We start from the raw sequence: 23,938 nt of genomic DNA on the forward strand, positions 1-23,938 counted from the left end.
GACTAATTTAGTGACCAATTTTAAGCTAATTTCTCAATTCGTTGCGACCGAATTAGCGACGCTATGTGAAAAATTCAGTCTCTATTTCAGTCACTAAAGATATTTTTTTTTTTTAATTATTAGAAAAGCAATTTTTGAATCTAATTTAAGATCTCAAACTATTTCATACACACCAAGCAATTAAACTATGCACACAACAATATGAACATAATATATTTATATTTAAGTAATAAGTATTACAAATCAACCAAAACATAACCAAGACTAAGGGGGAATAAATCCCTTTCAATTCTTGCATACAAAAAGTCAATATCCTAACTCAAAAAACTACAAAAAAGTAAGCCACACTACTACACCATCATCAGATATATCATCATCAGTTTATCATCTGCCACATCATCTTCATGAACTTGATCATCATCATCAGACATATATCATTATCATCTGCCACACTCAAGTTTATTCTTGCGATGTTGGTGTGTGTGAACAAACAAATCTGAAGGAGCGGGGGGAGTGCCATTCAGTTCCGTCTATAACAAAACAAAGAATATGAATTATAACTAGAAGTCAAAAATTGTGGAGTATGTATGCTACTACAGTTATGTAGATGGCTTACAAATATTTTATATCAGTATTTATGCTCCATAATCCGAGCCATGTTATGCAGGAAACCATAACTAATCCATCACATGCTACTGAATAAAAGAGATAAAAAAAAATGCACTGCACCTGCAGTGCCTATGCGTTGATATATTAAACTAGCTAGTTAGCTCTAAAAAATGAATTGACTTCCATTTTCCTTCATCATTAATTTCCCTGATATATTAAACTAGTTAGCTCTAAAAAAACTGATTTCCAAGTTACTTGTGACAAATCTATTTCTGCATTGATCTAAACATCTAACAGATCTGCTATAAGGTGAGGGCTCAACTTCAGTATTTCAGAATCCAAAACTTCGAGGTACATACAAACATAAAGAAATTGAACATCTAGAATTCAGAGGTGAAAATTAAAATCTCTTCTCTTACTCTACAAGGGTGCATATGAAAATCTAGAATTCAGTTTAAAAGACAGATATTTGAAAGATAACATACCCACTTCCTCCTTGCTGCAATGTCCACATCATAACTCGAGGCCTTCGTCCTATATACACTATGATGTATTGATCATGAGAAATCACAAATAATTATAAATTCATCCAAAATATGGAAACAAGGAATATATACTTGCTTAAAAGTGCTTACAACAATGCTTGATTCCGAAGACTTTTACAAAACTTCTGGAAGTTTATGAAGATAAACACAATAGGAAATCTGTAAAAAGTAAGATATGATATAGAACTTAGAAAGCTCTCAACAAACTAGCTCCCCTAAATTATTCAAATTCATTCATGGCTTCAAAATCTGCAAGTCAAAGAATAAAATGAATGCTTATAGTCCTATTAAGCCTATTCCTCAAAGGACTGCAAAATACATAACCTGTAATTTGCTATTAATGGGTGCAACTAATACTAATATATATGACATATTAATCTATATTTTTGGGTTAAAAAACAAGAATAGACTAAGATAAAATAAAGATACTGTTGGTCAAGACACTACAATGATTTCATGAAAGAAGAATTTTTTAAATATGTGCTTCAAAGTGAGCCTACCATCATGACTAATATGGCACGATGTATGATTTGAGGTTCCAGCCGAACTTCCCTTTCTTCAAGTACACCAAATATCGTAAAAACCATGAAGAATCAATCAAATCATGAAGAAGATAAAACTGAAATGGATAAACACAAAACACACAAAAATAATCATTCAAATAAAAAACTAGAAACTTAATAAACATAAAATAAGCTAATTGATACACCTATAGTCTATAGACCTACTCGATACATGAGTGATGCTATCTCCATTAGTCAATTGATATTTCAAACATACAATCTACCTGCAAAAATCTATGCAAAGAGCAAAGCAATTGAGTACCTAGATTGATTATATTAAATTCAAGAGCATGAAATACGTGAAATTTGAGCAAAAAAATATGAACATTTGGTACTCTATCTACGAAATTCTAATTGATCGAGACAAATATTAGACAAACCTTTGTAAGAGAACTTCTTATTGTATATATTTGTACAATAATTCCCTCTTGTGTATAAATTACTTGTTCAATGAACTTCAATGTGTGACTGGGACTCAAATTACTTGTTCAATAATCCCCTCTATCTTTACATACTTTGTTACCTGGTAGGCCAGTACTGTTATAAAAACATATAAACTTAATTGTGACTGACAGTTCACAAATTGGAGCGAACTGAAACGATTCGGTTTGGTTAAGTTCGTGAACAATTCAGTTCACAAAGAAGCAGTTCAATTTGAAAAAAATACGATTCGATTTTCTAAAAAGGGAGTTTGGTTTGGAACCACAAAATCGATGCACCGAACCTTTATACCAGTTCAGTTTGGGATAACCGTTAACAAATTGATTCAGTTTTACCGAACTATTATAATGGTTCAGTTTGGTTTTTCTTCTTGAACCGAAAGATCTAATCTGACTATAGTATATACATACTTGTGTCCCAAATTGTAAGTTTTAATCTTTTTCCACCTACGGTGAGTCTTTTGATCTTGAAATCAACACCTACAAATCATAACAACAATATTATAATTTTCTTTAATTCTCTGCTCATTGCTATAAACAACAGAAAAACTCTCTGCTTCCTCAGCTTGGCAACCTCTACTTATTCATACTCTTTTGTCCCCCAGTTGTTGACACTACAAACATGCATTACTTCATAACATTTCCTTCTTAAACGCATTGAGATATGAGTCGACATTTGAAAACTTATACATTCCCCCTAAACATGTCAACAACTTACACCAAAAACCCTGATTCTTTCATTTCAAGTTCCAATTTTTCGACTACATTCTATTTTGAGCCAAGTAAATTCTACCAAGCACTTACAGACTTACACTGTGTTTATCATAATTATAATTTACAAAAAAAAAAAAACAATGAGGGTATTTTCAAATACTGCTATTATTATTACACAAATTCACCTCTAAAGGCCATTTTAGATACTAAAATAAATAAATAAAAAATCAATTTCAATGGGAGTTCAATTCAATTATTCGAAATCTCAATTCAACCAATTAAGAAAACTCGATTACCTATGAAGTTATAGGTATGAATTTGTGAATGAAATAGTGATGTTGAGATGATAAAAGAAGTTATAGGTATGAATTCGGAAATAATACCATTGAAGAAAAGGAGCTTTGTTGGAACTGATTTGAATCGAGGAGCCGTGGGTTTGGACGATTTGATGATGAAAAACCTCAGCAACACAGTATTATTGGACGATTTGGAACTCATAGAGAGAGGGAGAGAAGAGATGTTCGGTGTCCCGTGGAGAAGAAGAGAAGAGTTGTATACGAGAGAGAGGTGAAGCGGTGGTGTGGAAAATTTGATTTAGGGTTCAATGAGTGAGGTATATTTGCAAAGTTGATTTAGGGTTCAGTGAAGCAGTGACAATTTATCTGAGAAAAAATTTGAAGAGAAATTGATTTGAAAAGAAAACAATGAGGAAACGTGTTGACTAATAATAATATTGGATTAATTTGTTGTTTTTCTTTTCTATTTTTTAAAAGATAATAATTTGATTAATTTTTTTAGTGATTTTTAAAAATATATATATATATATATGCGACGGATATAGCGACCGAACTTCTGGTCGCTAAAGATCAGTCTCCAATTCGGTCTCTATAATTATATAGCGACCGATTTAGCGACCGATTTTTTTTTTTAATTTAACGCTCAAAATATTGGTCTCTAATTCGGTCTCTATAACGACCGAATTATTTCGGTCGCTAAATCGGTCTCTAAAAGCGAATTTTCTAGTAGTGCCAACGCAAATATCTCCTCGAGTTTGCGAGCAGACAAAAATCACGGATAATTGAAACAAACCTCATAAATAAACGTGCCCGCGAATACAGGCAGCATCAACAAGATGCAATTTACACCCACCTCCTCGACATTTAATCGAGGAACTAAAAACCCAATGACTTTCAAAGGCAAAATCTTTTCCCCGTAAGTTCCTCCACGAACATCGTGGCACGCTCTACGAGCTAAGGGAAACTTCCTCCTTGAAAAATTCTCCTCGTCGTGCCAAGGAGGAATTTACGAGCAACACATGAACTCTCCTCGCGCAAACGAGCAGCAATTATAAATCAATAAGTTATGAACTCCTCCTAGGAGTGACGGGGAAACCATTTCCTCGACATGTGGGCCTGGACCTTAAGTCATTACTCCTATGCCTAGGAGCAACGACTTGGGGGGCTCCTGTTCTGGACTGGCCCAAGAGCTGACCCAATCGCTTCTGCCCGACATTTGGGGCACGGCCCAATAAGGCGAGACTTCCCCGACACGTCAGTCAATGACGTGTCCTGCTCGACATCACGGGTAAGCAGCACGTTAAACACATGCTCATATATCCACGCATGTTGATCCATTCCTCAATAACTTAACAGCTAAGCAACACGTTTAGCACGTGCTCATCCATTCAGCCACACTTGTCACGGAGCTTATCCCTTACCCGCGAATAGCGGAACGGCTCCAACCAAGATAGAGGCAAATAACGGCCTCCCCTACGATACAGAGACTATCTTGGCAGTTGAGTCTATTGGGCTGGTTATCCCGGCCCAATAGACCAACATTTGGCCCAGCGCTGGGGGCAACTATATAAGCTCTCCTAGACAGGAGAGCCAGGTATTCTGATTCATTCTATACCTTACTTTCTCTCTCTTCTCTTTGTATCTCTTGTTCTCTTGCTGACTTAGGCATCGGAGCACCTGCAGGTACAAAACCCCCCTTCGGTGTGGACGATTGCTCAACGGACCGGCCATCAACCTTTCTGATCATCAGGTTAGATCAATCTCATTTGATTGTATTTTTTTTATTAATATGTATATGCAAATATTAGCATATTAGATGTTTGATTTGTCTCGATAAATATTTTCAAAATATATAATTTTTAATAATAAATAATTTAATATATTAATGATTAAAGTTGTACATTAACAAACGTGAAGATGCTAGGTTATTTATTTTGGAATCGAAGGAGTAATGATGATTTTTGGTTTAATCCAACGTCATTACATGGGTGCATTGGTCTTGTCATCCATTTCTATGAATATTAAATTTTTAATTATTAGGCGGTAAAAGTAACTTGCAACATTAGTGTTGATTTAGTAAAAATTAACATTTTGCAAAGGAAGTAAAGATAGACGGCCATAATTTCTACTTCCTCTGTCCCAAAATAAATGATTCAGTTGACCATTTTATGTTTGCCAATATATAATTTTAATCAAACATCCCGTATGCTAATATTTGCATATATATATATATATATTAGACAATTTAGTTTTAGCTTTAGCAAGGACTAAAACTGTGAAGAAAAAAATATATAGGAATAAAAATATAATAAAAATTAAGGACTAAACTTAAAATGTCTCCATTTCTAGCAACTAAGCTATTAAAAAAAAAAAACTCCATTTAAGAGGACCAAAACATAGTTAATTTAATCGTAAATAATAATAATGCACGAAGCTGAATATTTAATCGTAAATAATCTCCATTTGTCCTTGTATTTTGCACTCAGATTTTTTTGTTTGTAAAGCTTTACATGTTCATTATATTTTAAAAATAAGGATAAGGTGTGGGTCAAGACAGGAAGGGAGGGGAATGTGCTGCAGCATTGCCCATCCTCATTTATCAGACAAGCCGATAATATAAATATTTATTTACAAGCTTTCTTCCTCCTTTGCACTTTTAAGAGATTCAACTTGGACACCTAGGCCTCTAAAAAATGGCTAATCACCTCCTAAGGTGATCTCTCATGAAGAATGAATGTCTCAGAGCATCCCTGGCCGTAAGTCTTTCAAACGGGTCATATCTAAGTAGCCCCTGCAAAAGATGTATAAGATCTCCAGCCGAATGATCTACATGCTGCATTATAAGGTTCTGCGATTATTATAATAGCAAAATTAAGAGTCAGTGAAGCATAACATGAACAAACATTTGTTTTTTAAAGAACCGAACAAAACTTTTGCATCAGACTTGAAAACAAACCTGCAGTCGAGGAAGCTTCGTTACAGCTTTAATACTGTCCCTCGAAGTTGCACCCTCGGGCCAGTCCAATCTCCCCCTTCGGACATACTTCTCAGCATGTCGGCTAATCATAACATGAAAAAAGAAACACGGTTATTTCAAATTGAAATAAAATGCCTAAATTCAAATAAAAGAAACACTAATCATAGAAAGTTCACACGCAAAATTACTTACTCAACTCTCTTCAACATCTGCTGCGGAAACGGACCAAGCACCCTCTCCATCATGGCAAGATGCTCTAAATTTTCGTGAGTCTGAAACAAAGCTTCACCCTAAAGGAGAAGCATACAAGCCAATTTAAATTCAAAATAATAAAACAGAAACTGACTGACGTTTTCCAGAAGTATTCAGAGCCAAACTTACAGTGCATAACTCAACTAATATACAACCCACACTCCATACATCACATGGATAGCTCCAGCCAAGTCCTAAAAAAGCATTACAAAAATCAACTATTCAGTTGGCATAACATTAGCACCATGATTCATAAGGATACAGCATAAACCATATGAATAAGATTGACTACAAGAAACAGCATTCTTTGCATCATAGCAATTATAATTTAATGTGCATACCAAGGATAACTTCAGGTGCCCTATAATGACGTGTTGATACAATGTAATTCTGGCTTTCTCTTTCATAAGTAGTGCTGCCAAAATCAATAACCTTTATGGCACTTGACTTGGGGACTCTTTTAAAAAAGGAGCACGGTGCTCTGGACGAACTCTGTTCATTAAACAACAATGGATGTCAGATATTATTAACCATCAATTCACTTGGCAAATTTGTTATGTAAGCTAGCATCCTCAGATGCAATAACTAATAAACAATTTCTCTAAACATTAGCATTGAATGTCTAAATCCGTGAGAAAATAAAACAGGTTCTTACAAAAGTACCTTGTAATCGGGAATTTTAAGATAATCTGAAGAAACCAGAAGAATGTTTTCAGGCTTCAGATCAGTATGGATCATGTGTAAGTCATGCATGACTGCAATTTTTTTGAAAAGTAAAACATCATTAGAAAACCATCATTCATTGACAAAAAACAAGAGACATGTTACACATATGATGAAGTGCAGCAATAATTGTTCTGAAAAAGTTGTTCAAGAATAAACTACACACATGCTACACATTCCAATAGTTGTCTTCCAATTTCGCGAACAAGATCAATGGGAAATGAACGATAATTGTTTTTCCGAAGAAAATCGTATAAGCTTGGTCCAAGTTTCTCAAACACCTGTTGCAATAATTTAAATTCACCCACGTCTTAACCCCCAAATTAGGTATATTGGGGAAATCAATCCACACAAATCAATCAAATACTTACAATACAGATATGATTACGATAGTCAAACCAGTTCCGTATTTGCACACAACTGCAAGGAATAAACCCATTTAACCGACGCAATTGAATAAAAACGGTTGCATTGTGGTAGAATATACATAGCAATTAAAGCTCAAAATACTTACCGACTGCCACCTTTATCATGTTTGCCAAGTTGCTGCAGCATCTCAATTTCAATCATGGCTGCCTCTCGATACTTCTTTATTGCACGAACAACTTTAATGGCAACCATTTCCTTCTTTTCTCTGTCCCAGCACTCCAAGACCTGTCCAAAAGTTCCTTCACCCATTTTTCCGTGGACCTTATCTGCAATAATCATGTAAATAGGGTGTAAAACAAACAATCCAAGCCTAGCCAACAAAAACTCCAAAATCCAATTTTGAACAACCAAAGATCAAAATATGGTTCTACATCTTTAAATGTGCACAATATTGTTATTATTATTAAATGCTTCCTAAACCTAAAACAGGATTAATTAGGATACATGTTGCATAAAAATCTATTAGCTGAATCTTTGGGTTAAATGATTATCTTTGAGCCAACCATAACATATGAATGTAAAATTGTTAATGATGGTAAAGTGTAATTACAGCGAGAAGTTAAATTATCTCCAAGCTCAAACATGTAATGGCCATCTTTGTCGTCATCTCGCCATGGGGGAGAACCATTTCGAGCAACTCCCTTAAACAGAGAACTAGTGATATGTTCTGAAGGAGCATAGCTTGAAATATTCTCAACCTCTTGTCCACAAAACAATCCTACCTGAGCCTACACACAGTCATCCATACATGTACCATTTTAAAAATTGTTAACAAAAACAATATCACATCCCACTCTCATAATTTCACAACCTGTGCACTTGTTTGTCCCCATCATAAATTATCACACAAAATGACAAATAAATAATCACTCTATAACCAAAAAATTAAACATACAAAGTTAAAAAAAAAAAAATAAATACAATTTTTATCAGAACAGACATAAATTATTAAAAACGCCTAATTCAAAATGACATCATTAAAATTATTTTTATAAAAAAAAAAAATTTTTTTTTTGGGCTGATGGTAAATTATAAAACGAACAAAACCTAAAATTCAATCAAACAAAATAGGGAATCATTAGAAGACAAAAGGATCAACGTTACCTGAATCAAACATACCTAAATTAATAATAATTCACCAGATCAACAACATAGAGACAAAAAAAAACTCAAAAAATTCGAGATCTGAGTTTACAAGATGAAAAAAAAAGGTTACCTTTGGGGTTTCAGGGATGTCCCAACCCAAGCGCGCTCTCTTCCTTGGAGGACGATCCATGTAATTGCGAGAGAATTCAACGATGCGCTCCGTCTCCATGATTGAACGGAAAAATTCAGAGGGAAGAACGAAACGGTGAGTTTTAGGTGAAAAGTAACGATAACGATTCCTTGGTCACAGTGAACCCTAATTTTCTAACAACCTTTGTTCCGGCGGTTGTGAAGAAAGTGACCGTACACGTGTCGTGTTAGGTTGTTGATTGATTCGTTCATTTGGTTGTCGTGTTAACTACGTGGTGTTAAGAATGGTCCTTGCTTTAACCAGTTTACTTGCGCTAGTTAGGTCATCTTTGTCAATTTTTTTTTTTTAACGTATTTGTCAAAAATAGTTGTTAGGTATAAGTTTGTAGGGATGGCAATTTGACCCATACCCAGAGGGTACCCGTAAAAATTACCCACAACGGATAGGGTAAAAATCCGCATTTTGGGTACGGGCACGGGTATGGGTAATTACCCGCAAAAATGAATGGGTGCGGGTACGGGTACCTTAGTACCCACCCCGCCCCATACCCGCATAATATATATTTATTTATTTTATTTATATTATTATATTATAATATATGTAAATCAATTTAAAACAATACAACTCTAATAAACTATTACATATTTTTAATAAAAATGTTTATTTATAACATAATATAAAACTAATGTAAATATTTAACATAATTTATGAACTTTAACATAAGGTTAGTAATAATTTTGTTTATAATTTTTATTAGTCAATATTAAAATCTTTGAAATTTTTTTAATTCTATTAAAATTATATGATATTTTATAATTGATCAATTTATTTTTAGTAAAAATGCGGGTAACGGGTACGGGTATGGGTACCTAGGTACCCATAGGGTATGGGGACGGGGCAAAAGTTGTTACCCACGCGGGTATGGGGATGGGTACGTGTATTTTTTCAATCTGCGAGTATGGGGACGGGTACTATAGTACCCTACCCATACCCTACCCATTGTCATCCCTATAAGTTTGGGGTCTCTCCATTTATTATCTTTCCATTTATTTTCCATTTGGAGAGAGATAGACACATTAAAAATTAATGGGACCCATTAAAAGTGAGTCCCACTAATTTGTGGACCCCACTAATTTTTTCTTGTGTCTATCTCTCTCTAAATGGAGAATAAATGAAGAGATAATAAATGGAGGGAACCTGAACTCGTACCTAATAAGTACCTATAGGTACAACCATTGGAGCAAAACTCATTGAGTACCTAATAGGTACTGCTTCTCAAATAGGTACCCTCTCTCTCCTCATTATAATATATTTTTGTGGGACCTACTTATAAAGATGTAGTATTATTGATGAGATATATAGTTATTAGTGGTACCGATTTATAACTTTTTAAGAGGTGCTAGGTTGGAGGGATTGAGTACTTATTAGGTACTATTATTAAAAAATAATAAATGAGTGGTGTGTACACGTGAGACCCAATTAAGTACTCAAATTTGGGGAGCTCCATTGTGGATGCTCTAAGTACCTAATAGGTACTACCATCGGAGATGGTATCACTTCTAAAATAAGAATTATCTCTCCTCTTGGACCCACCTTATTTTTCATTAAAATATTCTTTTCATGGGACCCACTTTATTTTATATATTCAATTTGAATTAATGAATATTTATACAAAAACACAATATTTTTTTGGTACATCACAAAAGCACAATTTTTGAACATGATTTTGTTGAGCATATTTGGCAACGTTTTGGGCATGATGATCAACAAAATTAAGAGTTTAATTTGTATGCATTGTCAGTGTAATGTTTTTTTACACATGCATCCAATGATGTGTTGCCATATCATTTCATGGATGTGACACATCATGTGTTTTTAAACACCATACATGATGTGTTGATATATTATTGGACGCATGTGTAAAATAACTTTACACTGACAATGTATATAAATTAAATTCTAAAAGTAATTGTTTATAAAATTATGTAATGTTATTTTAAATTATTTTTAATTATGTAATTCTTAAAATTTGGCAATATTATTTTAAATTAAATTTTGAATTTTAATTATTTTTTCGAATTATAAAAAAAATAGTACATACTAATTTTGTAATTTTATCATTCAATCAATTTATATTATAAAATAGATAATTAAATAATAAGTTATTGTAATGATGTTGAGTTATTGATGAGACCCATTTTAGAACTTTTTAAAAAGTGCTCTATTGGAGGGGTTGAGTACCTATTAGATACTATTATTAAAAAATAATAAATTAGTGATATGTTCATGTGAGACTCATTTAAGTACTCAAAGTTGGAGTCCTCCATTGTTGACGCTCTTATAGCTTATATTTTATAACTGATGGTTGATGCTGATAAACTAATTAAAATGTTCGGTAAACTTAACTATTCAACTGAATGATGAAATGTGTGTAAACTCATGTTCTACTTATATCTTTGTTATATTCTTTATTGAACAGATTTTTCATGTTCTTCAAAACAAAAATCAACATATTCATGTTTTAAATAAAAAAATAGGGTTAGATACTTATTCAAAAAGTTAAATATTTTAATTTCCAATGCGTTGACTTCACACATTTTTATAAATATTTCACAAAAACTTACTATTTACTGTTCAACATTTTCAAAATAAATATTAACAAGTTATGGCTATTTTGTGTATGTGTGTGTATGCAGGTGAGTTTAAAATATATATTTACTTATTTTATTTTAAATTATAATGATAATAAATTGTAAAGAGTAAGTATGAATTTTAGTTAAAATGATAAGGGTAAAAATGGAAGAAAAAATGAGCTACAAGTGAGTAAAATAAGCTATAAGCTCCTAACGAAAAGACAGTTACCAAACAAATCTTTTAGCTTATAAGATATAAGACATAAGCTATAAATCTTTTAAAAAGAATCACTTATCTGATACTCGTTCCGTCCCTTTTAATAAGAAACATTTTTCACGCATATTAAAAAAATTAATAGTATAATTACTATGTGTTTTTTGTCTCTATAAAATATGTATTTATAATTGATTTTTCATATTCCAATGTAAAATGTAAAATTAAAGATATTCAATAAAAATTTATAAACCGTTAATCTTGGTGGTCTAAATAAAATATCAAATAATTTTCATTTTTTTAAAATAATTGTATAGAAAATTTAAATGATATAAACTTTTAATCAAATAATGAATTTTATAAAATTTGTATTCATTATAGTGTTATTAATAAGTGGTGCAGCATCTACCACTTGACCAACTTATCAATAACACCGTAACGATACAAATTTTAGCAGGAAACCATCGTCAACAGACAACCATGCAATATGATAAGGTTTTCTTTTTTATCAAATTCAATACGATAAGATAAGGTTATATTCTTAACACTTGCAGCCCATTCTTGCTTAAAAAAAAAGAAACACTTAAAACCCATTCAAAAAAATTATTTAACACTTGCAGCACATCTTGTTGCACTTTGCAAACTATTCTCCTTCGGTCTATGAAATGGCTATGCTCCAATGGCTCAAGGATTTCATGCTATTTGTATTCATTTTCATGGCTCTATTAATAAAACTTATCTTTATAGAAAAGTCAAACAAGAAAATATCTAATTTACCACCAGGTCCTCCTACTATACCCTTCATTGGAAATCTCCACCAGCTTGGCACCATGCCCCATATATCTTTACAAAGCCTTACAAACAAGTATGGACCCTTAATTTTCTTACAACTTGGACAAATTCCAACAGTGGTGGTTTCATCAGCTAGACTAGCAAAGGAAGTGTTGAAAACACATGATCTTGCGCTTGCAAGCCGACCACAACTGTTTTCAGCTAAATACCTCTTCTACAACTGCACAGACATTGTTTTTGCTCCTTATGATGCTTACTGGAGACATGTGAGAAAAATTTGCATACTTGAGCTTTTAAGTGCCAAAAGGGTAAACTCATACAGTGTTGTTAGAGAAGAAGAAGTTGCCCGTCTAATTCAAAGGGTTGAAGGGTCTTATCCAGAAACTACCAATTTGTCCAAGATATTGGGATTGTATGCAAATAATGTTGTTTGTCGAATAGCGTTTGGAAGGGACTTCACGGAAGGAGGAGAGAGTAAAAAATATGGGTTCCAAAAGATGCTTGATGAGTACCAGGAACTCCTTGGAGGGTTCAGTGTTGGTGACTTCTTTCCTTCTTTGGAGTTCATACACAGCTTGACAGGTATGAAAGCAAGACTCCAAGACACTTCAAGAAAATTTGATCAACTCATTGATCAGATAGTCAATGAACACAAGGCTTGCAATAAGATAAAGGAGCATAAGGACCTTGTAGATATTTTACTTGAGGTGCAGACGAATGATTCGGGTGAATTGCCTCTAACCATCGATAATATCAAGGCAATAATCCTGGTATGAGAAGCTTTATAAACCATATTTTGGTTTTGGTTTATCTCTCAATATGTTAAAAATGGTTTGAGTATCTGATTTTTTTGCAGGATGTTTGCTGCTGGAACTGATACAACATTCATTACACTTGATTGGGCAATGACAGAGCTGGTAATGAATCCCCGTGTTATGGAAAAAGCACAAAAGGAAGTGCGGAGCATCCTGGGAGAAAGAAGAGTTGTTGCCGAGAGTGATCTGGATAAACTGCAGTACATGAGGGCTGTCATTAAAGAGATATTTCGCTTGCATCCTGCAGTACCGGTATTAGTGCCAAGAGAATCCATGGAAGATATTACCTTAGAAGGGTACATAATTCCAGCTAGAACAAGATTTTTTGTCAATGCTTGGGCAATTGGTAGGAGTCCAGAAAGGTGGGAAGATCCCACTGCATTTAAACCAGAGAGATTTTTAGAGAGTAATATTGATTATAAGGGACAGGATTTTCAGCTAATACCTTTTGGGGCAGGTAGAAGAGGTTGTCCGGCTATTACATTTGCCATTGCAGTTGTTGAGCTTGCTCTAGCTCAACTCCTTTATAGCTTTGATTGGGAGCTTCCTCCTTGTGTTTCAGCAGAAGACTTGGATCTCAGTGAAGTTTTTGGAATCTCAATGCACAGAAGAGAAAATCTTCTGGTTGTTGCGAAGCCGTATACTTTCTATGAAGACTCGTGATATAGCAGAAAGTGCATGTGAGTTATGGATTTGCTTTTTATTGATATGTATATGTGTAACTCATATAAACTTTTAATTTTCTCATCAAAGATGAAAGCAATATATTTTACAGTTTGGATGAACTTGGTATGTTTGGAGTTTTCTACTTTCCTTTATCAACTCAACTATTTATAGTGCTTGGGGAAAACATGTTCACAATGTCGAGTTAGATCCTCTCCACAATGTCATATCCATAAACCAAAGGGCTTCACAAAAAAAAAAAAAAAAAAAAAAACTTCGAATCTGAATCTTGGAGGGGACTCCGGAAAAAAAAAAAAACAGAAAACTATTTTCACAGTATTTAACACCAGCAATTTTCATAAGTATGTAACACCAGCAATCTGTGTTCATGTGTTTCCAAAAATTGTTTATGATGCACAACAATCAGTTTGAGTAAGAGACAAAGAAAAAATGAGGAAATGAGAAGCATCTGCAATTTGTCAATCATATGGTTTGATAGTTTTGTTTTCTTCAATGGAAATCACTAAACTGAAATGCCAAAATACATGCTTTGATGCTTTGAGATTCTTACTACACTACACTACTACTTAATTTAACATTTGTTACAAAATGTCTTTCTCTTTTTTAGAAAGGATCATCAACCGAATACAACCTAATTTTACAAGGAAAGAGGAATTTTAAACGGATACAATCGCACACAGGCATACACACATCAACACCTTAATTTATCCAGCATTGAGAGGGTTTCTGCAACAATATAATCAAGGTTCGGAATTCATTCTAGTATATCAATGGCTACAGTACATACAGTACAAGAGCCAAAATATTAACATTAACGAAGCAGGCTTGTGTTCTTGAAATTTCTAAGAAAAATACAAGAATTTGGCCAAAAAACATGTAAATAGGCATAGTCATGTGGAAGAAACCTAAACTAAAATCACTGCTCAGCTAAACATGGATTTATAATCCTGTAGTGACAAGGAATAAGATGAGACCTATGACATAAATTTCAGAAAGCACCTGCTAGTAAATCTAACTAAAGGATGGGCAATAAATAAGCCTCTTCCAAGGGTCCGCATTCAAAATTGAGTTCCTCAGCCGGTTGTCGCTATTTTCTCATGCACAACAAGGAACATTGTTTACACCGGGATTAATCAGTAACTAACTGAAAGGTAGCCATAGTATCTCAATGGGTCCTGATCTCCTGAAGATAGTGCCCAATTTGCTGAGCACCAATAAATAATGCATCGGCAACAAGAAACAGTCCAATCTATGCAAGAACAATTCAAATTTGTAAAGTCATAATTGAGAAATAAAATTCACATCTTAAAAGCGTACAATAGATAAATTACCAGGCGTGCAGAAAACACTAATCTGTATCCCCAGCCTTCCTTAGCTGCTGCAGCTCTTTGTTGATCAGTCCAACTGAAAATTATTCTGCAGTAAGAAATCTGTATCCATATTTTTAAAGTGTTCTAATTTTTTATATTGTGTGAAGCCTCATTTGGAGCCTGCTCATTGGGTAAAGTCTCATGCAATTACGTCCTTGCAATTAATATGCTCAACAAGCTAGGGACATTCTCTGCTACATACGGGAAAGTTCTCATCAAATAGATGATGAATCACAATTTAATTCGGCGTAATATTCTCTTAATATTAAATATCTTATTCTTTGATGTAACCAGAAAAGTAATTTATACAGTTCATGGCAATCTTGAAATACACAGGGTTCCAATGCCATTTTTCAATGAAATCTTCCAGAACTGTACCTTCACATTTCACAACAACAATTGTAGTTTAGTTACATGTATGCATATAATCGAGGTTTTCAGACTCGAGTTTTTACCTCAACTCGTTTTGCCTAGGTGGAATCGACTCATAAACTCGTACGTAAATGAGTTTGCCTCATATTAAAATAATATTAAAATTAATATATACATGACATATACACTCATAAAGGCGAATTTAGTTCAAATTTGTACCGTGACTTTTTCTTGTGTGCAAGTTTAATCGAGCTTAGCGAGTTTAATTTAGTGAGTTAACTTGTGATTTTAGATTGCAAACTTTCTTGCAGTTCTGAATTTATCGGATTTCGAGTTTACATAAGAGTTGACTCGAAATTGTGATCTAAGCTCGTAGAATCGTACAATTTTACGTGTAACTCACGATTTTAACAACCTTGCATGTAATGACATGTTGACACCAATCTACAAATGGACTTGAAAATCAGTATGTACTTCGTCTTTCGGTAGGACTACATATAAATCAATGCCAATAACTGTTGATCAATTCCAAAATTGATAGTTATTGACATCAAGCTTCTATTTTGACACTGAAACTGTTGGGTGCGTGGGAGGGGGGAATCAAGAGAAACCAACGCATAAAAAAGGGAAAATTGCACTCACCTCCCCTGAGATTTCTTTAGATGATATAAAACACCCCCTCTAATTTTAAGATAGACACTAACCTCCCTTAATGACTGTGTCAAGTGACAGAGACCTCGCTTTCACACTAACACCGTTAGTGCACCGTTAGTTAAAAGTTAAAACAAAAGGTCTAACAGCTAACCCTCCACTTTCACGCGCCATGGCTACTTCGACATTGGTCGCCCATTATTGAATATACTCTCACTCCATGGATTAAATGGCTACTCCTCCTGGATTCTAACCTAATAGGTTAAATTAAATATTTTGTGTAAAGAAAATATTTGAAAGACACTAATTGATGCTATAAGCCAAATAGTGGATATTTTCTGAAATAATCCAGCAAAGCATTTCTCACTCATGATTGCCGTCCCCTTTAATTTCTTTTAACTTTTGTTTATTTTAATTCCCTAATTTTACAATCTGAAATTGAAATATGTCAGGATGTTATTGTATGAGAGATTTATCCATTTGCGAGTAAAATTTATCTTTTATCTTTGATTTTTCTAAAAACGTCACCATGGGTCTTTAACATGCATTAAAGTAAAATTCTGCCTATGTCATACACTAAACAATGATAGAGTGACTTAGAACATGGATTTTATCTACCAACCAATCAAAACTTGTAAGAAGTATAATGTTCTAGTGTGGCATGAATTCATGATGAAAACAGTGCAAACAATATAAATTACGAAATAACTTATATGCTATCCATTAGAGAAAAAGGTGAGAATATGATAATTACCCTAGGAATTCTGAGATGCCGCCAATTCCAGCAAACTTAAGAGGCACTGGACCCTCAACTACAAGATCCTGCTCCACGGCGGGCCAAAAGGGTTAAGCTCATCAGAGAAGTTATTCCTTATTTTTCAAAATTTAAACAGAGTACAGCACCATAGAAATTTCAGAAAATTGAATGGGAAAACATGCCTCTTCTTCAGCTGCCTCAAAGCCTCCTTGAACCCAGAACAGGTTACTGTAGCCAGCATTATACAGTAGTTCACAAGCAGCTAGTGATCTGGCCAAAAACCAGGTTCAGTACAACATGAGATTTACATTGTTTGTTTGACAGACACTTGTGACATGATTAGATGTATCACCCACCAGAGTTTAACTGAACAAAAGATTTACAAACTGAAATGTGATTCGAAACACAAGGGGCTGTACCAATTACCAAGTGCATATTAAGGAAATGGAAAATTATAATTAGAAGCAACTCAATTCAGTATGCAATCAAATGAATGTATAGAGCTCACCTCAGTCCCTTCTGGCATGCAACGATTAATTCTGCATCTTTGGGAAACTTCTCCACAACTCTGGGTAAGAACGAGCTGTTGATGAGAGGAAAGAAATGAATAAATAAAATTTATGAGCACAGAGAAAGAGTCAGAAGAACAAACAAATGATGGTTTATGATACTTCATACTTGTCAAAAGACAGTGTAGGCATGCCACTCCACCAACCTCCTGTTCAAATCATCGAGTCAAATGTAATAGAATTCCAAAGAAATTGAGCGATTAATTGTATAAGTGTAATGAAACAGCCAGCATAGATATTTTAATACCCATAGCGAAATTTGTAACTTTTCTGGGAATGGTTCCAACATCTAGTCCATTATCAACATCGAATATTGGAATCCAGGTTGAACCTTTCACCCATGCCTTCAAAACATGCAAAACAAGCAATCAAACATCACAACAACAATGTATGGATTGTTTGCAAGAAGTGAAAAGTGAAAGCAAAAGAGTCAAATTACTTATTTGAAATAAGAACTAGAAATTTAGAATTACTGAATTACATATTACATATGAAAGTTGAATAGAATCAAATGTATAAAGAAAACCAAGACCAATTACTCGTGATAATTAGCTTCACTAAATGCCTGACCATAACAATAACATGTTTAAAATGTCAATTTCCTTTCCTAATAACTAAATGATATGTGCAATATATTGGCTAAGGTAAGCAAAAGCTGCATCATAGGAGAAACCTTGTTATGTTCATTTGAGGGGCGAACATCAAGAAGGGGCTTGTTTGAAAGCTGTACTGCATAACCAGCTTCTTTTGGGGTAAGAACCTTAATTTTTTCATCCCTGAGCTACAAAACAAACAAGCAAAAACCCCCATTAAAATCCTGAAATCCAAGCACAAATGAAAATTGAAAACCACAGTATGAAAGAGGGTTAAAATAGAAAAGACAGCATCCTCCAATAAAAGACATTATATACAGTTTATTGAAGAGTTCCGTGTAGGCAGTTCAGTTGGTGAGCTAAGGGGGATATGATGTTTTTGATTTTGAAAAAAAAAAATTCGAAAATGCTACTACTGTAAAAATATTATCGGCTGAGTCGCGGGTGAATAAGCTCCAGGATAAAACAGCCTTCACAATTTAATACCGACTTGCTGCTGCACCGTAGAATTCGGGCAGAGATACACCCTTCTCTATCGATTCGATGAACCAATTCGATAATTGATACAAGAGTATCAATTCTCTATGGCTCGATGAAATAACAAAGAAACAAAGATTTTTTCGAAAGCAAGCAGAGAGAAAGAAAAAAATAATTATGAACTTGTATCAACTGAAGAATGACAAAACAAAAGGCTGCTATTTATCGTACAATTGCAAAACCGAATTTGAGGAAGTGGTGAACTGTATTGCTGAATTTTAGGAATCAGTTGAATTTCATAAAACGTGACCAGATCTTTAGGAACGAAAATTTTGATTGAGCAACGGATATGCGCTGACACAACATCGATGACTTGGTCTCACGCACAATTAACATGTAAAAGCTCATGAACGTAAAGAAAAAATAATTTTTTCTTTTTCTTAAATAATTAATATATCACCAAGACCCAAGCACGGTCGGCCGGACGGACGGCGGCGGCGCGCACGTGTGATATTCGACGGAGTGCATGGTCACTACTAAGGGTTGTGTTCCCTCCAATGTGGGACTTAAATTGCTTTTTTCAAATTCACACTCCACTTAGTTCATAGCTTGTGTTTATACTCTACCAAGTTTCTTCGTTCAATTTCACATCATGTTCCAACAGGATATTGAAGGAGTTTTTAAGCAGGGAGGTCTTGGGTTCGATCTCGAAAACTAACAAAAGCACTAATTAATAACATTTGCCTGTAAAGTATACATTTTATCAAAGATGTTCAAACACAAGCCGTTGAGAAATCCCAAATAATATATAGTATCACCTATGAAACACGGACACAAACACCAAACACACACCGACACATCGACACAACTTATAATAATTTGACAGAATGACATAATTCAATATAATAATATATGTCGCTGTTGGACACCGACACATGTCAGACACCCGAGGAGTGATCGTGCTTCATAGTACAGTATATCACTAAGAAAAAGCTAGAATTTAGAAACTCCTCACTTGGCATATTTCATTTATATTGAATTTAAAATGTAAAATACCAGAGCTTCCCATCTCTTTTTGGCAGCAGCCATATCCCTAACTTGCTTCAATTCAAAATCTTCACTCTCAGCCCGTACACGAACAACAGTCTTCTTCTTCTTCTTCTTCTTCTGCAAAGTAAAAATGCAACAAATATCAATTTTTGTTCAAATTCATATTCCATTTTACTTAAGTATAATATAACAAAAAATGGAAAAAATGAATACGAACCAAAGTGAAGGGTCTGGTTGAGGAAGAAGAAGAACGGTGGTGTAAGGAAGAGAGTGAGCCATAGTTTGTAGCAGCACCGAGAGAAATGTAGTTGGTATTTGAATTGGTAACTCTGATTATTGGAATGGAAAGGGATAGAGCTTCCATGATTAGATTAGAGCAAAGGGCACAAGTTTGAAGAATGGATTCTTCTAGATTATATAAACTGTTCTTATACCCTTATCTCTACTCCATAATTACAAGGTTTAATTAGTTTTTTTTTTTTGTTCTTAAAGACATTTTAGGTTTCATAATGGTCCATTAAAGAAAAAAAGTCTGCCCTTAAAGACACATCAGTTTCTCAATTGGTCCTTTCCGTCAATTTTTTACAAAAAAACGTTAGTTTTAGTTGACTGGATTGTGAATGTCATTAAGTGTAAGTGGTCCACCAAAAACCTTATAAATTTTAAAAGTTTAACCATTGGAATTTTTTGTTATATTTGCAGTTAAAATTTAACGGAAAGGACCAATATGACAAACATATATGTCTTTAAGGGACCAATCCAGACCTTTTTTTCTTTAAGGGTCCAATCCGAGCCTTTTTTTCTTTAAGGGACCATTGTGAAACCTAAAATGTCTTTAAGGGACCAATAAATTAATTAAGCCTTACAACTCAATTGGCGATATAAAGTAATGTTTCCGGATAAAGTAATGTTTGGATGACTTGATATGATGCTGAATGTTATTATAACTGATACGAATTTTACAAAATTAATCGTTAGATCGATAAGTTATTGAAACCAATCAAGATTAACGATATAAATTTTCAATCCAACGATTGATTTTGTAAAATTCGTATTCGTTATAATAATATTGACAACTTGTGCACCATGGAAGACTTGGTGAACTCTTCCATATTAGCCGAGGTCTGTTTTAAGATAACTTAAAAAACTATTAGTAGTAAATCATTTTAAAACCTAAAATTTATTTTATTTTTTGCCAATGTAAAATTTACTATTTTTAATTACTTAGTGTTCCTGCGTGGAACTTGTGATGAATATGCTCAGTCAGAAATGCTCTGAATTCAAGTCTTAGAGTTGGCGATATAGTAAGAATGTGATGATGGCCGCTGACGTTAACCCTATGTATATATAGGCTCACCTCAACCAATTAGGCGAGAGAGGCTATCCTTAGTGGGACGGTTACGCTCGTCCTGATTAGGGGGAGGAGATCCTCACACGTGTCCTGAATTGTAGGGAACATGACTCTTGAGGCGACTTCAACCTTACCCGGTCTTGAATGTTGAATCGGCTCTTCTAACCAAGTCTATGGACCTGATAGACACTACCCTTAATGGGCCTTTCTCATTTTCTCGGGTGTAACCCAATAGGCCAATAGAACCTCCGGCCTAAAGGGTGATATGCGAAATTCGCCTAGTACATTTAGTCAGTGCTATTGAGACTCTAGTTAGCATACCTTTTAGGCTTAAATGCAGTTTTGCCCCCCCTGTTTTGATTAAATCGGAATTTTACCCCCTCTGTTTTAAAACGCGGACTTTTACCCCCCCTGTTTTATAATTTTTTGGATTTTGCCCCCCCTAAAATTCTACTTTCGAGTCACAACTTCAAAGCTTCGCACATAACTCAATTTGGATCAATAATTCACAAAAAGAATATCTAAATGAACGTAATCGAGTTATCTTTCCACATAATCAAACTCCACTAAATTTGGAGTTACAGAGAGAGATTAATTATCATTTTAGTGAAGGTCTGTCCAAATCAATTATTGTATGGAACTACTACTGGTATTTTTGTCATGTCTCTCACCCTGTAGCTCATTTTTCAATAGTATTTACATGTCCGGAAAGCTAACGAAATTACCCTTGTTGTCATTTAAATTTCGTCAAATTTGGAGTTACAATGTGTTTGGTAGACGATGTTGAATTTGAAGGTCATAAGTAGATTTCTGCAAAATTAGTAATTGGACAGACCTTCACTAAAATTGTAATTAATCTCTCTTTGTAACTCCAAATTTAGTGGGGTTTGATTCTGTGGAAAGCTAACTCGATTATGGTCATTTCAGTATCCGTTTGGTGAATTATTGATCCAAATTGAATTGTGTGCGAAGCTTTGAAGTTGTAACTCGAAAGCAGATTTTTGCAAAATTTTGGGGGACATACCTTCACTAAGACGGTAATTAATCTCTTTTTGTAACTCCAAATTTAGTGGGGTTTGATTCTATGGAAAGATAACTCGATTACGGTCATTTCGATGTCCGTTTGGTGAATTATTGATCCAAATTGAGTTGTGTACGAAACTTTGAAGTTGTGACTCGAAAGCAGAATTTTAGGGGGGGGGGGCAAAATCCAAAAAATTATAAAACAGAGGGGGTAAAAGTCCGCGTTTTAGAACAGGGGGGTAAAATTCCAATTTAATCAAAACAGGGGGGCAAAACTGCATTTAAGCCTACCTTTTAAATTATTTTGTCTATTTTTTTATTATTTTTTTTTTTAGAAATTTGTCTAAAGTTCATTGTATAGAGTGTGTTTGGATGTGAAAATGTTTTGAAATAAAATAATCTTTTGAGGAAATTCAAATTCTTTTGTGTAAATTTTTTTGTTAGGGTTTTTTTATTATTTTTTTTTTTAGAAATTTGTCTAAAGTTCATTGTATAGAGTGTGTTTGGATGTGAAAATGTTTTGAAATAAAATAATCTTTTGAGGAAATTCAAATTCTTTTGTGTAAATTTTTTTGTTAGGGTGATTAATTTTTTTTTAAAATGAGAGAAATTTACGAAGTATTTTATCCAAGTTAAATTTAAGAAATTTCAAATTATACTAAAAACTAAAAATTTTAAAATTGACATGTATAATATTTTTAAAATTACAATTTGACCCCTAATTTTTCAAAATTTGTAAATTACTCCTTCAAAATTTTGAAAATTGCAAAATTGTCCTTATTTTTCTTTTCAAATTTTAAAGTTGACCGGAAACTTTTTAAAATACTTGTTTGAAGTTCGACAATTAGGGGTGCAAATTCATCTGATCCAAAGATAAAATTATTTGCATGCAGTTCGGTTCGGTTTTAGATGACAAATTTTTAAAAAATTGATCCGATCCGATCGAATTTTGTCCGATTTAGTTTGAAATCAATTTTTGGATATCCAAATTATAAACTTTAACTTTTTTTATTAAATATTAGGGTTCATTGGCGAAGCATCTGAAGCATAACTGCACACTCACACGATATTTTCTTTCTCGTCCAAACAGCGAGTTTTGATTTACCCCTGTAAAAAAAATCAATTCCGGGGAATCAAAGTGCAATATATATATACACACAATTTTTTCAAGTTCATGGGGTTTAGTTGAACCCCTCGCTACAAGGTGGTTTCACCCCTAATAGCAAGGACTTGAGGAACAATTAAAGATATTAATAATCAAAATTGTGCGTTGAGATATGTGTGAAACTAGTTCTTATATTTGTAAAAAACAAACTTTGATTTACTTTAGCCTTACTATAATTAAAAAGAAAGTAGACAGAAAATATTGGTGTGATTATTATTAGCACCATCGTTCGTGCATAGGTAATTTTTATGTTTCTTTATTTATCTTATTATTTATGGCTCCATCGTCAATTTTCATCCCTATATTTGGATTTAGATTTACATACATACAGTACATACCTAGTATAGTATACTGTACAACTAGAAATTAAACCCGTGCGATGCACGGGTTTGATTAAATTTTTTATTTTATAATTTGGTTATTGAATAAAATAATATGATATTAAATTTTTTAAAATTTAATAATAGATTTATAATATTGATAAATAACAGACTTATAAAATTCATAATGTCCATTGTATTTAATGGACCCAATTAATCTGCTAACTAATGAGTTTGCTAAGCGGTTAATAAGTTTCTCCTAAGTTCAACTTGAAACAAAATTATCAAAGATAGGTATGTATATTAAAAATACTTTT

General features: G+C 33.6%; 3 protein-coding genes and 1 long non-coding RNA gene across 16 annotated transcripts; 1 reads left to right on the top strand and 3 right to left on the bottom strand.

Annotated features, from left to right (window-relative positions):
- Nucleotides 1-202: 202 nt before the first annotated feature.
- LOC123898990 lies at nt 203-3,557 on the bottom strand. 7 transcript variants are annotated; one of them, XR_006805475.1, is made up of 6 exons: nt 3,255-3,557; nt 2,569-2,637; nt 1,655-2,240; nt 1,227-1,313; nt 1,095-1,143; nt 203-530 (listed from the first exon to the last, which is right to left on the bottom strand). It is a non-coding gene; the product is annotated as an uncharacterized LOC123898990 (long non-coding RNA). The 7 variants fall into 7 exon arrangements; XR_006805476.1 differs by having other exon boundaries at nt 1,655-2,254; XR_006805473.1 differs by lacking the exon at nt 3,255-3,557 and having other exon boundaries at nt 1,655-1,773; nt 1,883-2,240; nt 2,569-3,247.
- Nucleotides 3,558-5,564: 2,007 nt separating this feature from the next.
- LOC123897437 (serine/threonine-protein kinase AFC2-like) lies at nt 5,565-9,099 on the bottom strand. 3 transcript variants are annotated; one of them, XM_045948080.1, is made up of 11 exons: nt 8,765-9,099; nt 8,099-8,276; nt 7,634-7,814; nt 7,491-7,539; nt 7,286-7,400; nt 7,060-7,151; nt 6,738-6,888; nt 6,526-6,590; nt 6,337-6,434; nt 6,124-6,226; nt 5,565-6,015 (listed from the first exon to the last, which is right to left on the bottom strand). In XM_045948080.1, exons 1-11 carry the CDS (start codon nt 8,861-8,863, stop codon nt 5,869-5,871), a joined length of 1,278 nt encoding a protein of 425 aa, XP_045804036.1. In that variant the 5' UTR covers nt 8,864-9,099; the 3' UTR covers nt 5,565-5,868. The 3 variants fall into 3 exon arrangements, with proteins under 3 accessions (XP_045804036.1, XP_045804037.1, XP_045804038.1); XM_045948081.1 differs by lacking the exon at nt 8,099-8,276 and having other exon boundaries at nt 8,765-9,092; XM_045948082.1 differs by lacking the exons at nt 7,286-7,400; nt 7,491-7,539; nt 8,099-8,276; nt 8,765-9,099 and having other exon boundaries at nt 7,634-7,798.
- Nucleotides 9,100-12,076: 2,977 nt separating this feature from the next.
- Nucleotides 12,077-14,024, top strand: LOC123896182 (cytochrome P450 71AP13-like). Its single transcript, XM_045946604.1, has 2 exons — nt 12,077-13,196; nt 13,281-14,024. Exons 1-2 carry the CDS (start codon nt 12,298-12,300, stop codon nt 13,900-13,902), a joined length of 1,521 nt encoding a protein of 506 aa, XP_045802560.1. The 5' UTR covers nt 12,077-12,297; the 3' UTR covers nt 13,903-14,024.
- A 579-nt stretch (nt 14,025-14,603) lies between these two features.
- On the bottom strand, nt 14,604-20,195 carry LOC123897303 (rhodanese-like domain-containing protein 11, chloroplastic). Of its 5 annotated transcripts, none has more exons than XM_045947892.1 (10): nt 19,980-20,195; nt 19,769-19,879; nt 18,316-18,423; nt 17,890-17,986; nt 17,752-17,791; nt 17,582-17,656; nt 17,256-17,343; nt 17,071-17,138; nt 15,255-15,327; nt 14,604-15,172 (listed from the first exon to the last, which is right to left on the bottom strand). In XM_045947892.1, the coding sequence occupies exons 1-10, from the start codon at nt 20,124-20,126 to the stop codon at nt 15,089-15,091; spliced, it is 891 nt and encodes a 296-aa protein (XP_045803848.1). In that variant the 5' UTR covers nt 20,127-20,195; the 3' UTR covers nt 14,604-15,088. The 5 variants fall into 5 exon arrangements, with proteins under 5 accessions (XP_045803848.1, XP_045803851.1, XP_045803850.1 ...); XM_045947895.1 differs by having other exon boundaries at nt 19,769-19,867; nt 19,980-20,179; XM_045947894.1 differs by having other exon boundaries at nt 19,769-19,873; nt 19,980-20,179.
- Between the last annotated feature and the right edge of the window lie 3,743 nt (nt 20,196-23,938).

This window comes from Trifolium pratense, linkage group LG7 (assembly GCF_020283565.1).
Source record: "Trifolium pratense cultivar HEN17-A07 linkage group LG7, ARS_RC_1.1, whole genome shotgun sequence".
NCBI classification, from domain to species: domain Eukaryota; kingdom Viridiplantae; phylum Streptophyta; class Magnoliopsida; order Fabales; family Fabaceae; genus Trifolium; species Trifolium pratense.